The sequence below is a fragment of the Apis laboriosa genome, unplaced genomic scaffold, assembly GCF_014066325.1.
Source record: "Apis laboriosa isolate Shangri-la unplaced genomic scaffold, ASM1406632v1 scaffold17_cov146, whole genome shotgun sequence".
Taxonomy (NCBI): Eukaryota; Metazoa; Arthropoda; class Insecta; order Hymenoptera; family Apidae; genus Apis; species Apis laboriosa.
In genome coordinates this window covers 630,966-651,557 of record NW_025222181.1, presented here as the reverse complement: position 1 = coordinate 651,557, position 20,592 = coordinate 630,966, and the positions used below count along the sequence as shown (strand labels likewise).

Genomic DNA, 20,592 nt, shown 5'->3' with positions numbered 1-20,592 from the left:
ATCCTAAATTTTAGATCATAAAAAGTTAATAAAATGCCATTCTTTTGAATTAAAAATTTAAAAATTGGTTAAAATTAGCTAATAAGAAAGCTAATTAATACTACATTTTTAATTTTTACTTAGATTGCAATTGTCCAATGACAAACAGTTTATTATATATATAATCATAAAGATAAAAACTCAAGAATAATATTAAGTAAATGATTTTGACGATTCGGAATTAATAAAAATAATAAAAAATATAAAATGAATATATCTTTTTGTAAATTTAAAAAATTTTTTTTTTTCATTAATTAAATTTTATATTTTATGCTATAATTAAAAACAAAATATAAACAAATATAATACTATTTCATATTCTGATCATAAAAAATCAGAATGTATGTTCTCTACAATAGAATAATGAATGCAGAAATTATATTCAATTCAATCATAAACATTAGTAGGCAACAAATTTCAAAAATAATTTCTTTGACATTTTGAATCTTTTTTTAAATGTTCTTATGCATTATATGTATTGAATTATATTTATAAATTTTTCGACTCATATATGAATTGAAATATTCATAAATTAAAAATTATATTTGTATTTTCTATTATAATGCAATAAAAATATTGTTACAAGCGATGATAATTTCGAAGTTCATAATTATAGTGAAAAAAAATTATATTTATATTTAGTATATTTATGTTTAGTACCTTATATATATATATATATATGTATTTACTGTCATTCTGTATTAATCAAAATTTATTCCCAATGTTTATAAAAATAGTATTGTTGCATTGAAAATCACGATTTATATCTGAAGTAGGCTATTTGTTATCTATCTTATTAATAGTAACTATATGCTTTAATGAACCAATCAAATTACAGAAAATTCAAATTCAAACGAAAGTTGAAAGAGTCAATTTTTCAAATGGCGTCTTCACTATGTAAGTATCAACCGTTATAGTATACAAACAGAATAAATAAATATAAATTAAAAAATTATCTAATAATAAATAAATATTATTAATTATTCATTAATTTAAAAAAATAGTTCATAAAAATGTCAGACAGTATTAAAGTTGCCATTAAAGTGAGACCTTTGATTAAACGTGAAAAGGATGATAATTTATCAATACAATGGATAGTTCAGGAAAATTCTATTGTTTCTACAGATTTAGAAATGAAAAAGCGAGGAGATGGAAGATTTATTTTTGGTATATATGCAGATATATATAATGTTTTTTTGTATTTATCATTATTTATTTAAATTACTGATGTTACTAAATTACTAAATTATATGATGTAATTATTAGATGCAATGAATTATACAAATTCAGTTGTTTTTAATATATTTATAGATCATATTTTTGATGTAAATGCATCTAATTCAGATGTATTTAATGTTGTTGTAAAACCTATTGTTAATGCTGCTGTAAATGGCTTTAATGGTACAGTATTTGCATATGGTCAAACAAGTTCTGGTAAAACATACACTATGATGGGTGGTACAGAAGAATTAGGAATTATACCACTTGCTATACAATATATGTTTGACACTATTGCTAATACTATGGGACGTGAATTTTTATTAAGGTTTATATGTTTTTCTTAATAACTTATAATAATAATATTGCTAAATTTAATATAATTATATATATAAACAATAACTTATTTTTTAGAGTATCTTATTTAGAAATTTACAATGAAAGAGTTAATGATCTTTTGAATAAAAATGGGACTGATTTGAAGTTAAAAGAAGATGGCAATGGGCAAGTAATTTTGCTATGTAAAGAAGAAATCACCAATAGTCCTGAAAATGTATTGTCCATTATGAAAAAAGGGAATAAAAATAGAAGAACAGGAGAAACTAATATGAATGAACGTAGTAGTAGAAGTCATACTATATTTAGAATTGTAAGTTTATATCAATAATTTTATACATATATATATATATATATATATATAATATATTATTATAATTATTATAATTATATATATTATATATATATATAACATAACATAACTTAACATAAATTCTATAATTCTATTCAGACAATTGAAAGTAGAGAAGCTGGAGGAGATTCAGATAGTGCTATACAAGTATCACAATTGAACTTAATAGATCTTGCTGGTTCTGAAAGAGCAAGACAAACAGGAGCTACTGGAGAAAGATTCAAAGAAGGAAGACATATTAATTTATCTTTATCAACATTAGGTTTAGTAATCAAACAATTAAGTGAATCTCAGGATAATCAAAAACATGTTAATTTTCGTGATAGTAAATTAACAAGATTACTTCAGAATTCACTAGGTGGCAATGCTATGACAGCAATAATATGTGCAGTGACTCCTGTTGCTTTAGAGGAGACTCAGTGTACTTTATCGTTAGTATATTGCTATTTTAATATACATGTGATGTATATTTATATCATTTATTGTTCATATATTATTGTTATTTTATTATTTAAATTTTATTTTATTCATTTTTAGTTTCGCATATCGGGCAAAAAGTGTAAAGAATAAACCACAAATTAACGAAGTTATGTCTGATGGAGCACTTTTGAAACGTTACGCAAAGCAATTGGCTAAACTTCAACAAGAATTAGAGGTTTCTTATTTGAATTATTTTGAGAAATTATCTAAGATTCATTTCGTCTAAAGTTCTATTTTTATTAATGTTATTTTAGAAAATAAAAAATGAAAATCGATCTGAAGAAGTTAAAGAAATGGAATCTAAATTACAAGAAAAAGATCGTATTAATCAATTATTAGAAGAACGTATAGAATTATTAAAAACTCGTATTGTTTCTGGAGATAATACAAATCAAAAAGATTCTTTGAAATATGAATTTAAAAGAAGACAAACGTGGGGAGGTCCTGGAATGTTTAATCATCATTTAGCAGTTTTTCAATCTAAAACTGGTTTACCAACTATAAAAGAAATATCTGAAATACCAAATAGGAAAAGTATAATTCAATCTATGGATATAATGAATCAAAGTAAATTTATTATATTACTTTTAAATTTATATATTACATATTATATATTACATATTTATAATAATATAAATGATATTTGTATAAATAATAAATAATATATTGTTTTTTATTTTTTATAGCATTTCAAACTGCTTTTACTGATTTTGAGTTAGAATTATTTGAAACTGAAAGAGAACGTGAATCTAGAGAAAATATAAGTGATAGTGACGAAGAATCATTTGTAATAAAACATAAAAACCGAGTTACTTTTAGAGATGATGTTGTGAATATAAAACCTAAAAACAATAGTTTTGATGTAACACCAGAAAAATCTAATAGTTATACTCAAACTGTAAGGTAAGATAAAAATTAATAAATTATAAAACTTTCATATCTTTATTTTTTAAAATTGTAACAGTTATCAGATTTCTCCTTCTACGCCAAAACATGTTTTACGACGATATATCACAGATTTAACAAAAGAATTTGTAGAACTTCGTGAATTTACAACTTTAGAAAGGCAATTAATATGCCAATGCCATACACAAGTAAATATAATCAATTATATGATATAATAATATATTCGTTATATTTTTTTTATATATAATATTAAATCTTTCATTTTAGGATTTACAAACAGAAATAAAACAACCAGAACAAATAAAGTCAACTCTGAAATATTATAAACCAGAATATAATTCAGAAGTGAAAGAACAACTTATGACTCTTAATCTTGCAGAAGAAACAAATTCAGAATATATAATTTCTGAATTATGTATTAAACTGAATCAAATTCAAAAACAAAATATTTCTGAAAAAAAATTATTAGAAAAAAAAATTAAGGACATTACTTCTGAAAAAAATGAATTTGAATATATTAGTCGTGAATTACGTGCAGAATTGAAGAACAAAACAGTAGAATTGGATTTGAAAATTATGTCCGAAGAAAATATAAGACAAAAGGAAACATCAAAAATATCAGATTTAGAAAAAAAAATTGAAGACATTATTTCAGAAAAAAATAAACTGGAATGCATTAATATTAATTTACATAATGATTCAGAAAAAAAAATTACAGAATTACAAAAGCAACTTGAAAATATTATTTCTGAAAAAAATGAATTTGAGCATATGCGTCGAGAATTACATATAGAATTAAATAAAAAATCTATAGAATTAGAGAAAATGAAAAATAATTCAGAAAATATTGAAACAATAAGTAACAGAATAATAGAGTTAGAGACAATAATTGAAAATATTACAACTGAAAAAAATAAATTTAAATATATAAATGATGACTTACATGCTGAATTAAATCGAATTTCGGCAGAATTCGCATTACAAATTGCTTCAGAACAAACAGAAAAACAAAAAGTAATCGAAAAAGTATCTGAATTAGAAAAACATATTGAAGAAATTATTTCAAACAAAAATGAAAACTTTAGTATTGAATTAAAAAATGAATTAGATAAAAAAATTATAGATTTGGAATCAAAAATTGAAATCGAGCAAGCTTTAAATCAAGAAGCAGTGGAAAAAATTTCTAAATTAGAAAAAAAAATCGAAAATATTATTTCTGAAAAAAATGAATTAGAACTTATGAATACTGAATTTAGTAAGAATGCTACAGAATTAAAATCTATGATTACATCGCAACAGATTGTTTATCAAAAAGCAAATGATAAAATTTCTGAATTGGAAGAAAAATTAGAAAACACAATATCAGAGAAAAATGAATTCCAGCGTATTAACATTGAACTACATGCTGAATTAGATAAAAAATGTTCTGAATTTGAATTAACAATAATATCAAAGGAAAAAGAAAATCTTATAGCAATGGAAAAGATTTCGGAAATTGAGAAACAGATTATGAATACAGCATTTGAAAAAAATGAACTCGAACGAATCAATAATGAATTAAGCAGTGAATTAGAACAAAAAAATTTTGAACTAAAAGAGAAAACAGAAGAAACTAAAAATTTGAAAATTATGGAAAAGATTTTTGAATTAGAAACACAAATTGATAATTTAACGTCTGAAAAAGAAGAATATAAGCGTATTAATATTGAATTACGTGCTGAATTGAATGCAAAGATTTCTGAATTGAATTTACATGTAATATCAAATGAAATTGATAATCAAACTGATGTAAAGATGACTTCTGAAGAAATTGAACTAAAATATGTCAATGATGAATTATATACAAAATTGAATCAAACAACTAATGACTTAAAGACTAAATATATAGTAAAAGAAACTGAATATCAAAATACAAGTATGAAATTTGAAAAGAATGAACAGTGCTATATTAATAAAGATTTATGCATTAAATTGGCTAAAAAAATTTCTGCTTTAAAGACAAAAGTTGTAACAGAAAAAATTGAAAATCAGAAAGTAAAAGAAATAATTGATGAATTAGAAATAGAAATTGAAAATATAATATCCAAAAATGATGAAATTGAACATATTATTACTCAATTATATTTTGATTTAGGTAAAAAAACTTTTACATTAGAATCAGAGCAAATCAAAAATCAAAAAACAACAAGAAAGATTTCTGAATTAAATAAGAAAATTGAATGTATTATGTCAGAACAAAATGAAAATCTTAATCATTTAAATCTAGAACTTGAAGAAAAATCTTCTGAACTAGAATCGAGAATTATGTTAAAACAAATTACATGTAAAGAAGATATGAAAGCAATTTCTGAATTAGAAAAACAAATAGAAAATACTAATTTAAAAAATAGTGAACTTGAAAATGTTGTTGAATTTCATTATACAGAAAATAAAGAAGTTTTACAAGATATTCAAACTACAAATCAAGATTTAAAAGATCAACTAAAAAATGAATCTAGTCTATCTTTCTTGACAATGAATGAAACTAATACAGATAATTTACATTTAACCCTAAATATAGAAGCAGAGAAAAGCTATTTAGAAGAAACTCTTCAACTAAAAAGTCAAGAGTTGGAAGATATCAAAAACGATGTTCAAAGCCTTAAAACAGATATAAAGAATTTGCAAGAAACCATTTATTTATTAACAACTGAAAATATGGAAATGACTACTAAATTAACTATAGAACAAGAGAATGCGAAACAAACAGAAATTAATCTTCAGAAAACAATTGATGAACTTTATGCGCGCATTTCTCAAGTTACAAATGAAAAAATTTCTTTACAAAGTGATTTAGCGGCCTTGAATGATCAATTAGAATCTGTGCATTCTAAAATACCAACAGTATATAATGAAAAAGAATTATTTGAATCATATCAAAATAAAATTGATAAATTAACAACAGAAAACATTGAATTATCAGCTTCTATTGCAGAAAAAAATATAGAGCTTGAAAATATCAAAGAAAGTAAATCACTTTTATATGATCATGATTGCATTTATAAAAAAGAAGTAGTTACTCTTAAAGAACAAAATGAGTGTTTGCAAATGGAGAATAATGAACTTTCTACAGAATTAATAGACAAGATTGAAGAAAATGATATGTTAAAGGAACAATGCGATATATTAAAAATCAAAATAGAACAATCATTAGTACTAAATGAAAATGTTGCTGAAAATGACATAGAACATTTAAAGACGGAAAATAATAATTTAAAACTAGAAATTGCAGAATTAAAAACAAAAGTAATAATATTATCTGAAGAAAATGAAAAATTCTCCACTAGCTTGTTAGAAAGTATAGATAATCTTGATTCTGTCCAAAATGAAAAATCATGTAATAATTCCTTACATTTATCAAAGATATTTAATGATACTACGGATATTAATGAAATTGAACAAGAAATATTAGAAACTGACGAAAAATTAGAAAATAAAGTGATAACATTGCAAAACAAAATCGATCATTTGACGCGTCTAAATAAAAGGCTTAGTGATTTAAAATTAACTTCTTGTAATCAATGTGCACATTTAAGAAATATGAACGAAAGTTACAGAACTTTGAAACTTGAAACAAAAATTCTAAACCAAAAGTTAAAAGATTTACAAATAAAATACGATCGTAAGTGTATGGACACTGATATTCTAAAAAATAAAGTAAATCAGGAGTTCAATTCAAGTGAACATGATCTATCTTCAAATGTTATTTTTGTTGATGAAATGAATGTCAGTTTTGTTGAAAAAAAGATTCAAAATTTGAATGACGAGCTACAAACTTTAAAAACCGAACATGATAAACTCTTGATTCTGTATGAAAATAAGTATACTGACTCAAAATTACTTCAAAGCGATATGACTGTAAATGCATCCAATACTCAAGAGTCTCAATCAAAGAAAAACAAAAGTGAAAATAGAATAGAACAAATTCAAAATTATATTGATCATATAAGAAATGATATAGATAAAATAAAAGAAAATAGTATAAATTTTACTGCTATACTTAATGAATTTAAATCTGAGAAAATTAATTTGTTAGATGAAATTAATAATCTAAAAAATGTTAATGGAGAATTAGAACAAAAAATATTAAATAACGAGAGCACAGCAATAAATAAAATACAAATTCTTGAAAATGAATTAATTAATATGAATAAAGAAATTGATCGATTTACTACACAAGAAAAAAAATTGGAAACACAAAGAATTATGTTAGAAGTAGAATTAGAAGGTTTGAAAGTCGAAGAAGAGAAGAAAAATATTTTGATTAATGAATTAAATGAACATATTTTTTCTCTCAAAAATGAATTAGATTTAATTACAAGCCAGAAAAATGAGTTAATTAATTCAACTACAATTAAATGCAAAGAAGAAGAGTTAAAATATTTAAAAGAACAATGTGAGAAATTCGAAAAAGAAAAATTACAAAATAAAGAATTGGAACATCATAATATATTAAAGATTAAAGAATTAGAAATATGTGTAAACGATCTTCAAAGAAATATAACAAATCAAGAAAACATCTTTAAAGAATATCAAGAAAAAAATATTAATTTCGAAAAACTTTTGCAAGAAAAAGAGGAAGAAAAACATAATCTGATAGAAAAATTACAAGCAAATGAAACAGAAATAATTGACATGAAGAATAATTTAGAAATGAAATATAAAAATGAATTAGATTCAATGGTCCTGCAATATCAACAATATATCAAAGAAAATGATAACAATATAAAAAAATTAAATGACACATTAAATAAATATATTGATGAAAATTTAAATTTAACACAAGAGCTCACTAGTCTACAAAATATCAAAGAAAAATTAAATGAAATAACAATAGAAAAAGAACATTTATTTGATGAACAAAAAAAATTGATTAATGATAAGGAACAATTTTATGAGGAATTAAATGATGTTAAAAAATGTATAATTAAAGAACTCAGTTCACTTAAATGTAATGTAAATTTACCAAATTTTTCAAATAAATCTGCAAATGAAATTTTTGTAATTTTCTTACAAACGCTTTTATCTAAAGAAGAAGAAGTAATTAAAACTGTACGAGAAACATATGAAAAGGAAAAACAAAAAGTAGAAGAAGAAAAACAACAATGTATAGATACAGAAAGACGTACCGTTATGTGGGCCAAAGAATTAGAAGCAGAAATTGAAAAACTTCAAACAGATTTAACAGAAGAAGAACGTTCTCATAAAGAATATCAAAATAAAATATTTCAATTAGAGCATTTTCTAAAAGAAAGTAATCATGAAAATGAAATGTTGAAAGAAAAAATGAAGACATTAGAAACAGATTTTATATATTTACAAGCAGAATTTGATAAACAATATAAAGTTGACAATCAACAAGAAGAGGCAATTTTTGAAGCTCAGAAAAGAGAAAAAGAAGCACAAGAAATGTTTAAAAATAAAGAAGTAGAATTACAGTTGAAACTTAAATCTGAAAAAGAAATGTATGAAAAAAAAATAAACAATTTCATTCAAACTATAGAATGTTACAAAACAAAAAATTTTGAATTAAATAACACTATTGAAGGACTTGAAATAAATGAAAAACAATTGAAAAATATCATAGAAGCAAATTCGTCTGAAATAAAAAAGAAAAATGAAAATATAGAAAAAATAAATGCAGAATTTGAACAACTTACACAAGTTTATAATGAAATAAATCAAGAGATGAGACAAAAGAATTCGCATATTGAAGAAATTACAACAATTTTAAAAAACAAATGTGATTTGTTATCTGAATATAAAATAAAACTTGAAACAATTTTACCTGAATATGAAATGTTAAAGGAGCATATTAAAGATCAAAAATTGACCATAGAACAATGTAAAGAAGAAATAGAAGTATTAAGAAAAGAAAGAGAAGAGCAATTGGAAATTATCAAAGATAAATTGAATATGGAAGAAATAAAAAATGCTAGCTTAAGTAAACACTTAAATGAATTGAATAATAAGAATATTTCAATAATAGAAGAATTGAATAGTTTGAAAGAAAGATTCAAAGAACTTCAAGAAACAAATATAAAGTTAGAGAGAAAAATTAGAAATAGTACCAGCAAAATTAAAGCAGAAGCGGAAATAGAAGAATTAAAAGAATTAAATAAAAGATTGCAGAACAATTTGGAAGGCGCAAGTAATCGCGTCGCGGAATTTCAAGAAATTAAAAATCAGACTTTAAAAGATTTGATTGATATTAAAGGTAAATATGAACTTATATTACAAGAAAATAATGAATTGAAGAAAACGTTTTCATTATACAATTTGAAACATATAACTTCAAATTCATTAATAGACGAAAGTAAATATGATGCACTTCTTTTAGAGAAGAATAAAATTGCATTAGAATTGGAAGATAAAAAGATATTATTAAATCAAAAAGATAAAGATATAAAAGAACATGTCACACAAATACAAAAATTAATTGATAAAAATAAGGAATTGGATGATGAATTAGAAGAATATGCAGCAGTAATTAGAGAACGAGATATTGAAATTTCAAAATTAGAAGAAAAATTGTATTCTCGTTTTTCTGAAAATGTTCTTATTAATGAATTAGAAGAGAAATTAAAATATTGTAATGAAGAAAATGAAAAACTTCGTGATCAAGTTGATGCGCTTAGAATGAGATTACAAATGAATGTAGAAGAAAGTATCAAATCGCAAAATGAAAATATTGTTCGCGACTTAATAAAGCAAAATTTGGAATTGCAAACAAAATTAAGTTTTTATAAGAAACAGATAGATGATAATAAATTTAAAGAAATACATATGGAACAATTACAAAATTTGAATAAAAAATTACAGAATGATTTAAGAGATGCAAACCATCGTATAAAAGAACTTGAAGAAGAAAAAAATAAAATAATAAAAAAATTAGAAGAACATAAATTATTATTGAACCAAAAAGATAAAGAAATTAAAGAATACATAAATAAAGTACAAGATTTAACAATAAAAAATAAGAGTTTAATACAAATACAATACAATAGAAATGAGTTTGATAATGAAATAGAATCCATTCATAGTCGAGAAATTTCAAATTTATCTAATTTAGATTTACATTCAACAAAAGATGAATCAAATAATGATATAAAACAAAAATTAGAATTTTTCATACTAGAGAATAGAAAACTTAAAGATGAAATTAGGAAACTTCAAACGAAATTAAGAATCGAAGTACATGAAAATAGCATACTCAAAGATAGTAAAAAGAATCAATATAAAACTAATATATCTGATAGAGACGTTGGAATATACGAGAATAAATATGAAGAATTGAAGAAAAAAATTCATGAATTAGAATTACAATTAGTATCAAAAAATGGAAAAATTGCAACATTAGAAATACAAATTCAAAGTGAGAATTTTCCATATCAAAGAAAATGTAAAGAATTAGAAGAACTTGTACTTGCGTTTCGTAATAAGGTATGTTATAAAATATAAAAATAATTAAAGATTGATATTTAGTTTATAAATGTATAGGAATGGTAATTTTATATAGTTTTATATAATTTGAAATTTCCTTTGATTTAATTCAAGTTTTTGAAGAAGCTAATTGCAATACTGATGAATATTATAACTTATTGAATATAGTTTAGTCTCAAAAATCTCAAATTATAACAATTATTAAAAATATTTAACTTTATATATTTTATATAACAGAATGCAGAATTAAATAATGAAGTAAAGAAATTACAAAGGACTGTGAATGATATTAATGCATGGGAATGTGACATTTGTAGACGATGGCGTATAAATAGAAAAGATCAAGCTTGTCAAACAATACCTAATAACACTGTGCGTTTTTGTGGTACTAATAGTGGAGTTGTCGAGGTAATATAAAAATATTAATATATTAATTTTTAAAATATTTACAATACTTATTTTGGATTATAATTTTTAAATAGGATCATGTGAAAATAGAAAAATTAGAAAAAGAAAAAATGTTAATGAAAGACTTATGTCGTTCTCGAGCTCGACAAATAAGAGAATTGCAGGATCGTTTAAAAGAACTAGAAGAAATACAAAGTTCGTTTTCTTTAAAACCACATGAAGTATTGCAAGATAGATCTAATCAACAGAATAGCAGTGCTACAAAATTGAACAGACATTTGGATAGAAAAAATCCATAAATTAATTTTCGTTTTTAAGGATAAGGATGTGCATTAAATGTATTTTAATCAACGACCAACAAGTAAAAAGTATAATTTTTTATTCTCTTTCTGTATTATATGTATATATTATAAAAACTGTAAATAACAGTGACTGAATTGAGAATTATACATATCATATCTTTAATTTTGTAAATGTATGGTTTTATTAAAAGATAATTGATTTAGTCATAAAATTAATATTTTGATTAATAATTGACAAAATAATTAATGAAACTATTAAAAAATTATAATGGATTATAATAAAAATATAATAACTGTTGTTTTTATAAATAAATAAAAAATATAAATTGAATTTATAATTTTATATAAAATTTATTAAATAATATTTATATTATAAGTTCATATATATAAGTTTTTTACAAATTGATATTATATATTTGTGCTGAATTATCATAGCGTTTAATATTTCATGACTTGCTAAGTTTTTGTTTTTTTATCTTATGTTTAGATGTAAATTTTTTAAGTCTTTTGTTACCAACTTTTCTTTCAAATAAATCTATGACAAAAAATAAATTATATATAAAATATCAATGAATCAAAATTGTTTTAAATATATAAGATTGAAATTACCTTTATCAGGTTCTTCTCCTATTTCATCACGATAATATTGTGCATCATCATCTTCCTCTATATTATTTTCTTCAACTGATTCTTTTGCAATTTTTTGTAATAATATTTCACTTTCTTTCTTTTTCTGCATTCCCTTTAAAGATTTTTCTTTATGTTCTTGTTTCTGTAATTCTTTCCTCTTCTTATTTTCTTCTTGTATTTTTTTTCTTTTTTCCTTCAATTTCTTTTTTTCTTCTCGTTTTTTTTTTATTAAGAGTTTTTCTTCTTCAGATTTATAAATATATTCATGATAAAGTACTTCACCATCCAAAAGTCCATCTTCAACTTTTATTAACTAAAAATATCTTAAAGAATATTAATTTCTGTAATAATATTTTTTAAAGTTATTTAATAAAAAGAAATATTTCTGACCTCTAATGTTAATCTAGGACCCAATTCAGAAAGTCTAATTGCACTTTTATTATTTGCATGATTACCACGTGAAGATAATTTTTGTGGTAATGTAACGTGATTCAAAGGATCATCTTCAATTTCACTTTCAGAAACTGTTTCTTTTGTTAAAAAATCAGAAAAATCTTCACATTTAGATAAATTTGGTATTTTAGCTTGAACTAGTTTTTTAACACCTTTTGACAAACCAACAGGTATTACTTTAATCGCATAATGCCTAAGATCAATAGTTTTTGATGTTGTATTATAATTTAAACACAAACATCTACGAATGGTACTTAAATTAACCTATAAAAAAATCAAAATATATTTTATAATATAAAATTATAATTTAATTTGACTTAATATTTAAAATAAAATTGTTTAGAATGAAACTCACTGTAGTCAAATTTATTGTAGGAAACATATTTTGAAACATAGAAGCAATAAGTTTTAGTTGCATACCTTCTCCACTAAAATTATTTAATATTACTAACGGAGAATTGTTAAATAATTCTTCATATACCATTTGTTTTTTTATTAAAGATATTACATCACGTGATAATGAAAAACTATGTATTTTAAATGTAAGTGTTGGTCCTCTTGGTAACCTATTTTACATTTATTAATTAATTATATATTTAATAATTATATTTTCTAAAAATTAATTATTTAATAATTTATTTATGATATAATTTACAAAAATTTAATTTATATTTAATTTTGGTACCTGCAAAGTTTAAAATACATTCCTTGTTCTGTTTTTGAAAATATACACATATGTGTAACATGTAATATGCTAGCTATAGATACAAAATCTTTAATTGTATTCTTTTTTCTTTCTTTTAAAGACATTGCTGTAAAAGGTTCCATAATTTTACGAAAATTTTTTGTAAGCTCAATAATATGTTCTCCAGGTATTCCACGATGAATGACAAATGAATGAGGTGCTTTTACTATATCTGGATTTTCTTCTGTATTAATCTGCTTATTTCTTTTTACACAACGACCCTAAATAATTTACAATTAAATAAAGGACTAATTTTTATTAACTTTATACTATTAATTATATTATCTTATTGAAAAATATATTTACATTTATATAGAAAATTTATCAGCTATTTAATTTATTATTATTTTTTTAATTTATATATTGAAAAAATTTTCAAATGAAATAATTAATAATTAATTACCTTTTTATGGCGTCCCATGATTTTTTAAAATTACTTTTTTTTAAAATTAAGGTTAGAATATTTATTATCACGTGTATATACAACACAATGTTGTGAAATTATCAATTTTAAAACAGGTTAGACACAACATAAAAACTTATAATGAAAATTAAAAAATTATTATTCCTCTTTTTTACTTTCTAATAAATTTGTTGAAAAATATTTAAATTTATTGAATGTCAAAAAATGAAATTTATTTTAGTAATTAAATTATTAATAAATAATTTTATAATATTAATAAATTATTAATAAATATTTTAATAATTAAATTATGATTAATACTTTTATATTTTTTAAATAGATATTAATGTATAATATTTTCTCGTTAAAATTATATTATATTTATTAATATTTTTATGCAGTTATTAATAAAAATTTGATAGTATAATAATTAATATCGTTCACTTTTATATAATTTTCATATAAAATATAGAAATTTCTATTAATATAAATTATATATATATATAAATAATATTTTTAATATAATTTTTTATAAGTTTTTACACATATGCTTTTTTCTATTTTCTTTTTTCTTCGTTTATTTTATGTTTTATTATTTTCAACTTATTAAAATCTAAAGTTATATAAAGAGTACAATAAAAGATCGCGAAATCATCCAACTTCCCTTCTCATTCTATTATGAATCCTGGAAATGATTACGGTTGTTCACCGCGTGGAAGGATTCATTGTCTGAAAGCGCGGGAACTTCGGTGTAACTTGTTAAGCGAAGAAAACTCTTCTCACGGTGCAAAGTTCATGGCTAGTGCGTCGATCTTTATCTATTTAGTCATGTCCGGGGACCTCTTGAGTTGTTATACACTAAAATTACGTCGCCAATAATGAGGATATAAACTCTTTTAATAATCTTACTTCCACGTCTTTGCTTTTCTTTACTCTGCAATTTTCTCAACGTTAGTAACGTCCGTTATCAATCTCACATCTTTTATTTATGATCTGATATAATGTTAACGATATCCATTATATTGCAAAATAAATCACTAAGAAACTTATTTATTTTTCTATTATTCATCTCGATTTGCTGTATGAATAAATATATTTAAATTTATAATTCAAATTTTTCTAACATTTTTTGATTTTTTATTTTTCCATTCCATAACCTTAATTGATTAATCAAATAGAAATATAATATATTAAAATATTAATATTACATTAAACATTAATATTAAATAAAAGCAAAATAAATAATTTTATAATAATATTTTAATTGTAAAAACTATTTGATATCGTAGAAAAATTTAAGGTTAGAAAAGTTAATGTATAGAAAAATTTGCATTTTATCTTTCAATAATCAAAATTTCTAAAGAAAAAAACAAATTTTTTATTCTAATTTTAGCTTAATCTCTTGACAGTAACATTTTGAGGATAATAATTTGTTAACGGTGACGCAAATAATAATCGCGGTATATTGCATCGGTTGCATCGAGGTAACGTCTGCCATATGCCAAGTTAGAAACCGGCCGTGATTTTTACCAACATTGCTTAAGGAAATCGAAAAATAGAAACTTGCCCTTCCACTATTTAATATATACGAGATTTATGAATATATAATTATATATATTAATATTTATTTGAAATTATTATTATTGATTCACTTTCTTAATATTAATGAAAATCTTTTAATAAAAATATTTAATTTATATTTTATAACTATTTTTTTTTATTCTTTTATTATAAAAGTTCTTCACATTGAAAAATTAAGGAATTAAAAATGAAAATAAATTATGAATATATATATATATATACACATAATTTATTCTTAAGAAGTATTACTTCTACTAATATTTATATGTATAAATGTTTTATAGATTATTGTTTATTATCTATCCTTTTATTATATAATAAATAAGCTTTTGTATTAACAAAATGAATAAATATATAATAAAATGAATAAAAATATAAATTTTGTACTTAAGTAAAAGGATTGAAGTCAGCATAAGACACATAGTTATCTATTCTAAAATAGTTGGTACTTCTACTTTATTGATAATGAATTTATGTGAATTTATGATTATTTATGGAATGTTAATAAATGCATTTATCTCTCATATAGAACATAATCTGTAATTATATTTATTTTAAGATAATAATAGAATTAATTTGATATTTTATTAATATGTTATTTTATTATTATTATAATCTGACTTATTCATGTTATATATATTTTATAATTTTTTCTTTAAATATAAATTATTTATATAATGAAAAACATAAATATATATTTTTTAAATCTTTTTTATTAAAAAATATAATTATTACATTAATAAAATATATTATATATCTAAGTAATATTATATTATTACTTAAAAATAATTTTTGTATTTAAATTAATATTTCGTTTAAATTTTAGGATATAAAGTATATTTATTTCTTCGTGTATTTTAAATCTTGAGTATAATGTTAAGTTAAATCTTATTTCTGAGTTAAATCTTATTCTTTTCTTTTGAAAATATTAGTAGAATTCAAAGTAATAGTATTATTGTTATTGAAACCGAATAATTAGAAGAACTACACCTACAACTAGAAGAATTCGACTTACTTGATAGATCAATTAGGAATTTTAAAATTGTTTGTGATAAAAGAATTGATATCTTCAATTTGTCATAATGATGAATTTGTGCTAAAATCATTAAGATTCGTAGTTTTTATTCGAGACGGAAGTTTTGGTGGAAAGGGATCATAATTAATAGTTTTAGTACCATACATTTCACTAATAATTATCGTTGATTCCAATTTTATTTTTTTCTTTAGATTTTGATGCATTTTTTTTTGCAATTTTTTCTTTAGCAAACAATTATTAACAATTTATTTTGCACATTAAAAATAGAATTAATAAATATATTTAATTAATAACATATTTTCATTAATAAGTTGCTTATTTTCATTTGTAATTATTAGTTAAATATTTGGTATATTATATAATTCGATTGTGGGAATATCGAATTTTGATATTTGCGAATCTAAATTTTTGTAAATCTTTTCTTTGAAATAATTTTCTACTATAAAATGATTTTTTATTTAAAATATAAAAATTAATATAAAATATTATTGATATCGTATTTTATTATATTCATTTGATACAATAAATTTATGATTTTTGAAATCTCGTTAATGAAAAATATGAAATGTATTTAAATCATTGAAAAATATTATTCATTTCAATAAAATCAACAGAAATTTACATTTTTATTACAATTTTTAAAACTTTTATAATATGAAATATGAAATTAAATATGAAATTATTACTTGTTGATAAGAAATAATATGTAACAATATATTAAAAGATATAATATAATTAATATATGCAACTAATAGAACTATAAAAAATTATATAATTGAGATTATTCCATAATATTAAGTATTATTTAACAAACAGAATATGTTTATATATTTAAATTTGAAATTATATTTAAATATTCAATATGTATAAATAAATGTATTTTATAAGTTGGCTAACCTGGATAGATTATTTACAATCTGTCTTCGAAACTTTTGTTGTATATTCAAATTCGATATCCAATATGAGTAATACAAAAATTCAAAATATCTGCTCTTAGCTATATATTCGTGAAATGGCTACAACGACGGATCAGCCACGAATGAAACCGTTTTTGAAAATTTTTTTTTACCTTTTCTTGGAAAAAACGTCGACTGAATACATAATAATATATAAATGCATCTTTGTGAATGTGTACATTGGATACTTGCACAGTGAATTACTTTAGAAGTCCATTTTTTTTCCAATTTTTCATCAAATTTTTGTTCAATATTCAACTAAGTTCTTTGCAGATTTTTCTTTATAGAAATTTCTTCCGAGAAATTTTAATTTTTTTTAAGGTTAATCTTATGAAGATTAATTGTATGTATACATTATGGTATATTTATTCATATTAAATTTCTTAAGATTTTTGAGTGTATTAAATATATTTATATATATTTTTAGATATAGAAATAAAAATTTTTTTCTTAAATTAATAATAGACAATGAAATTTATTGAAAATTCATTTCAATTAATTATAAAATATAATTATAATTATGTTTAGAATATTTTTATACATAATAATTATTTAATTAGTATCTTAAGCTTATTATTAATTCATTATCACGATTAAAAATTATATTGTATTTTTTATATCTAATGAATAATTAACAAAAAAATAAATTTAAGAATGATAATATCATGATAATATTATATGATACATCATATATAAAATAGATAAGTTAATCTTAAATAAATATGATTTATTTAAATTGCAACTATGACCAAATTATTATTATCGAATAATGAAAAAAAAATATATAATAATTTACTAATAATATATATATATTAATAATCATTTATCAAGAATATTTATATTGAGAAATATATTTTATATATCTATATAAAAATTATATTTGAACTCTCTTGTATAATTTTATAATTTATCGATTAATTATTGAATTGAATAAATTATAAATTATTTAATAATTACAAATTTTATAATTTTAAATAATTTATTTATAATCGATAAATTTATTAAAATATATTTTTTTTGTTATCAAACTTAGAATTATATAACAAAATTTCTTAATATATTAATATTATAGATAAATGGTTTAATTCGTAAATTTTCATTAATAATATTAATGAAAAAAAATTAATAATATTAATGTATAATTATTATATATAATGTCTTGAATCATTTAGATTTTTTATGAAAATATATCAATTTTTTAGAAAATATTAAACTAAATGTAATCTAATAGTTTTATTATAATTTGACAAATACTATATGTGAAACTCAATAGCTTTTCAATTTCATTATTAAGATAGAAAAAATTGATGCACCACCTACAGCGCGACAACGTTGAATTCTTGCGTAGATAATCTCTTTGAAAGGTTTTAAGAATGCCCATAATTTATAACTGCGTAACTGGTCTTGATATTTCTTTTTTATATTTCGTTGTATTTTTGATGTTTTTTGTGCTCAAAAAGTAAATTGGACCATGAAAGTGTAACAAATGTGGTCTTGTATTATATGTCTTTTACTTTAGTTATTTTTTTTACAGGAATACTGAAGCAGGAAAATTACTTACAATTTATTATTAAAATTTTTGTGTTTAATCATTTAAGTCGAAACAAATATAACTATAATATAGACAAAAAACTATAATAACAATTATGATAAATTACATAAATTAATAAATAAAATATATTATTAAATCGTTTAATATACGTTTTATATATATTATATAAAATTAAATGTTTGAAAGTATCATTTCTACTAAATTGTATACATAAAATACAATTATAGTCGATTTATTTATATTATTTTTTTGAAATCATCTTATGAGAAACTTAACCAGAAAAAAATATATTTTTGAATAGAATTAACATTTATAATTTTTTATGAAAGAAAAAGAATTAAAATGAAAATTTTGCAAATAATTTTGATAAATACAAGTTTGTACATCTGTGCACTGTCTGTATAGCTCTTAGCAACAAGTCATAACCTATACTTTGTACGCACTTGTCAGAAACGGCGAGAAAACAAGATAGAGAAAAAGAGGGAGGAAAAGAGAAGGGAAGAGGAAGAAAGGAAAGGAGAGAAGATAGAAAGGCAAGATGGAAAAGAGATAGAAAAAAAGTCCGGTGGAATGTCTCGGGAAGACCTAAGGATTCTCATCGAGTATCTTAGGAAGACTGTCTTGCGGTGCTTTTGCGGCTCGACAAAAACCATTTTTTTTTTGCACCTAGAGCAGGTACCAAGAAGAATAGAACGAGATTATAAAATGAACATTAATAATAGTTAGAATATGTGGAAGATCAGACAGCTTTCGTAATACGAGAATTTTTCGAATCTGACTATGCAGAGGAAAAATTTCTTTATTTGGAAATTGTATGAATTGTATGGATCACAGGATATATCGATACTTTTTTTTAGGATTATTTTTTAAAGAATATAATTATATATATATATATATATATATATATATATATTCATGTACAAAATACAAAATTCACTTTATTTTCTGATAGAAAATGTAATAAACATTTTAAATTAATGATTAATGATTTGTATACAAATTTATTAATAAAAAAAATATTAAATTATACTTTCAGTACATTGAAAAATAAAAACAAAATAAATAAAAATCTTCGTTTTCATAAAAATTCTGAAAGTAATTTAAAAAGCAAAGTAAAACGGTATAAATGTCCTATAAAATAAAAATTTAAATATTAAACATGGAAGAACATATTATTAATTATTAGAAAATTCTCACGGAAAAATTTTCATATAGGATTAATCCTAAGGTAAAATAATCGAAAAAGATATAAAATAAGAAAAAGAAAAGATAAAACAGAAATTAATAACGATATGTATTTTTTTTGAATAACAATCATGTATATCAAAATTTAACATAAATGTAAGGTGCATTTCAACGCATTCGGGGAACCTCTACGAGGAGCGAAGGAATTGAATAGAAATAAATAGTATCTGAAGGATCGAGGAAGAAAATGAATCATGATGAGTGGCTATGACTAATGTATTACATTAATAACTGAATTTAGTTATTAATTTGATACCAGATGGCGCAATAATCCATTTATTTATCTGTCGTTTCAATAGAAACTCTGAAGAGTGAAGAAAAAAGTATTTACAAAGAAGAGATTTGTTCGAAATGATTGTCAACAGTCATAACAAGATTAATGTATGTACACTATCGATTATAAATATCCAGACATTTAAATAAAGATAAATGATATATTTACATTATAATTTTTTTTAAGTAATATCT

At 21.6% G+C, this 20,592-nt stretch overlaps 2 protein-coding genes across 2 annotated transcripts; one reads left to right on the top strand and one right to left on the bottom strand.

Moving 5' to 3' along the window:
* The first annotated feature begins 825 nt into the window (after positions 1-825).
* Positions 826-11,540, top strand: LOC122711686 (centromere-associated protein E-like). Its single transcript, XM_043930694.1, has 12 exons — positions 826-936; positions 1,044-1,206; positions 1,351-1,585; positions 1,672-1,906; positions 2,045-2,376; positions 2,483-2,600; positions 2,680-2,992; positions 3,112-3,328; positions 3,390-3,519; positions 3,599-10,813; positions 11,051-11,221; positions 11,296-11,540. Exons 2-12 carry the CDS (start codon positions 1,053-1,055, stop codon positions 11,518-11,520), a joined length of 9,345 nt encoding a protein of 3,114 aa, XP_043786629.1. The 5' UTR covers positions 826-936; positions 1,044-1,052; the 3' UTR covers positions 11,521-11,540.
* A 429-nt stretch (positions 11,541-11,969) lies between these two features.
* On the bottom strand, positions 11,970-13,888 carry LOC122711707 (protein Peter pan). The gene is made up of 6 exons (XM_043930718.1): positions 13,755-13,888; positions 13,292-13,572; positions 12,962-13,172; positions 12,544-12,870; positions 12,133-12,466; positions 11,970-12,058 (listed from the first exon to the last, which is right to left on the bottom strand). Exons 1-6 carry the CDS (start codon positions 13,770-13,772, stop codon positions 11,970-11,972), a joined length of 1,260 nt encoding a protein of 419 aa, XP_043786653.1. The 5' UTR covers positions 13,773-13,888.
* Positions 13,889-20,592: the final 6,704 nt, after the last annotated feature.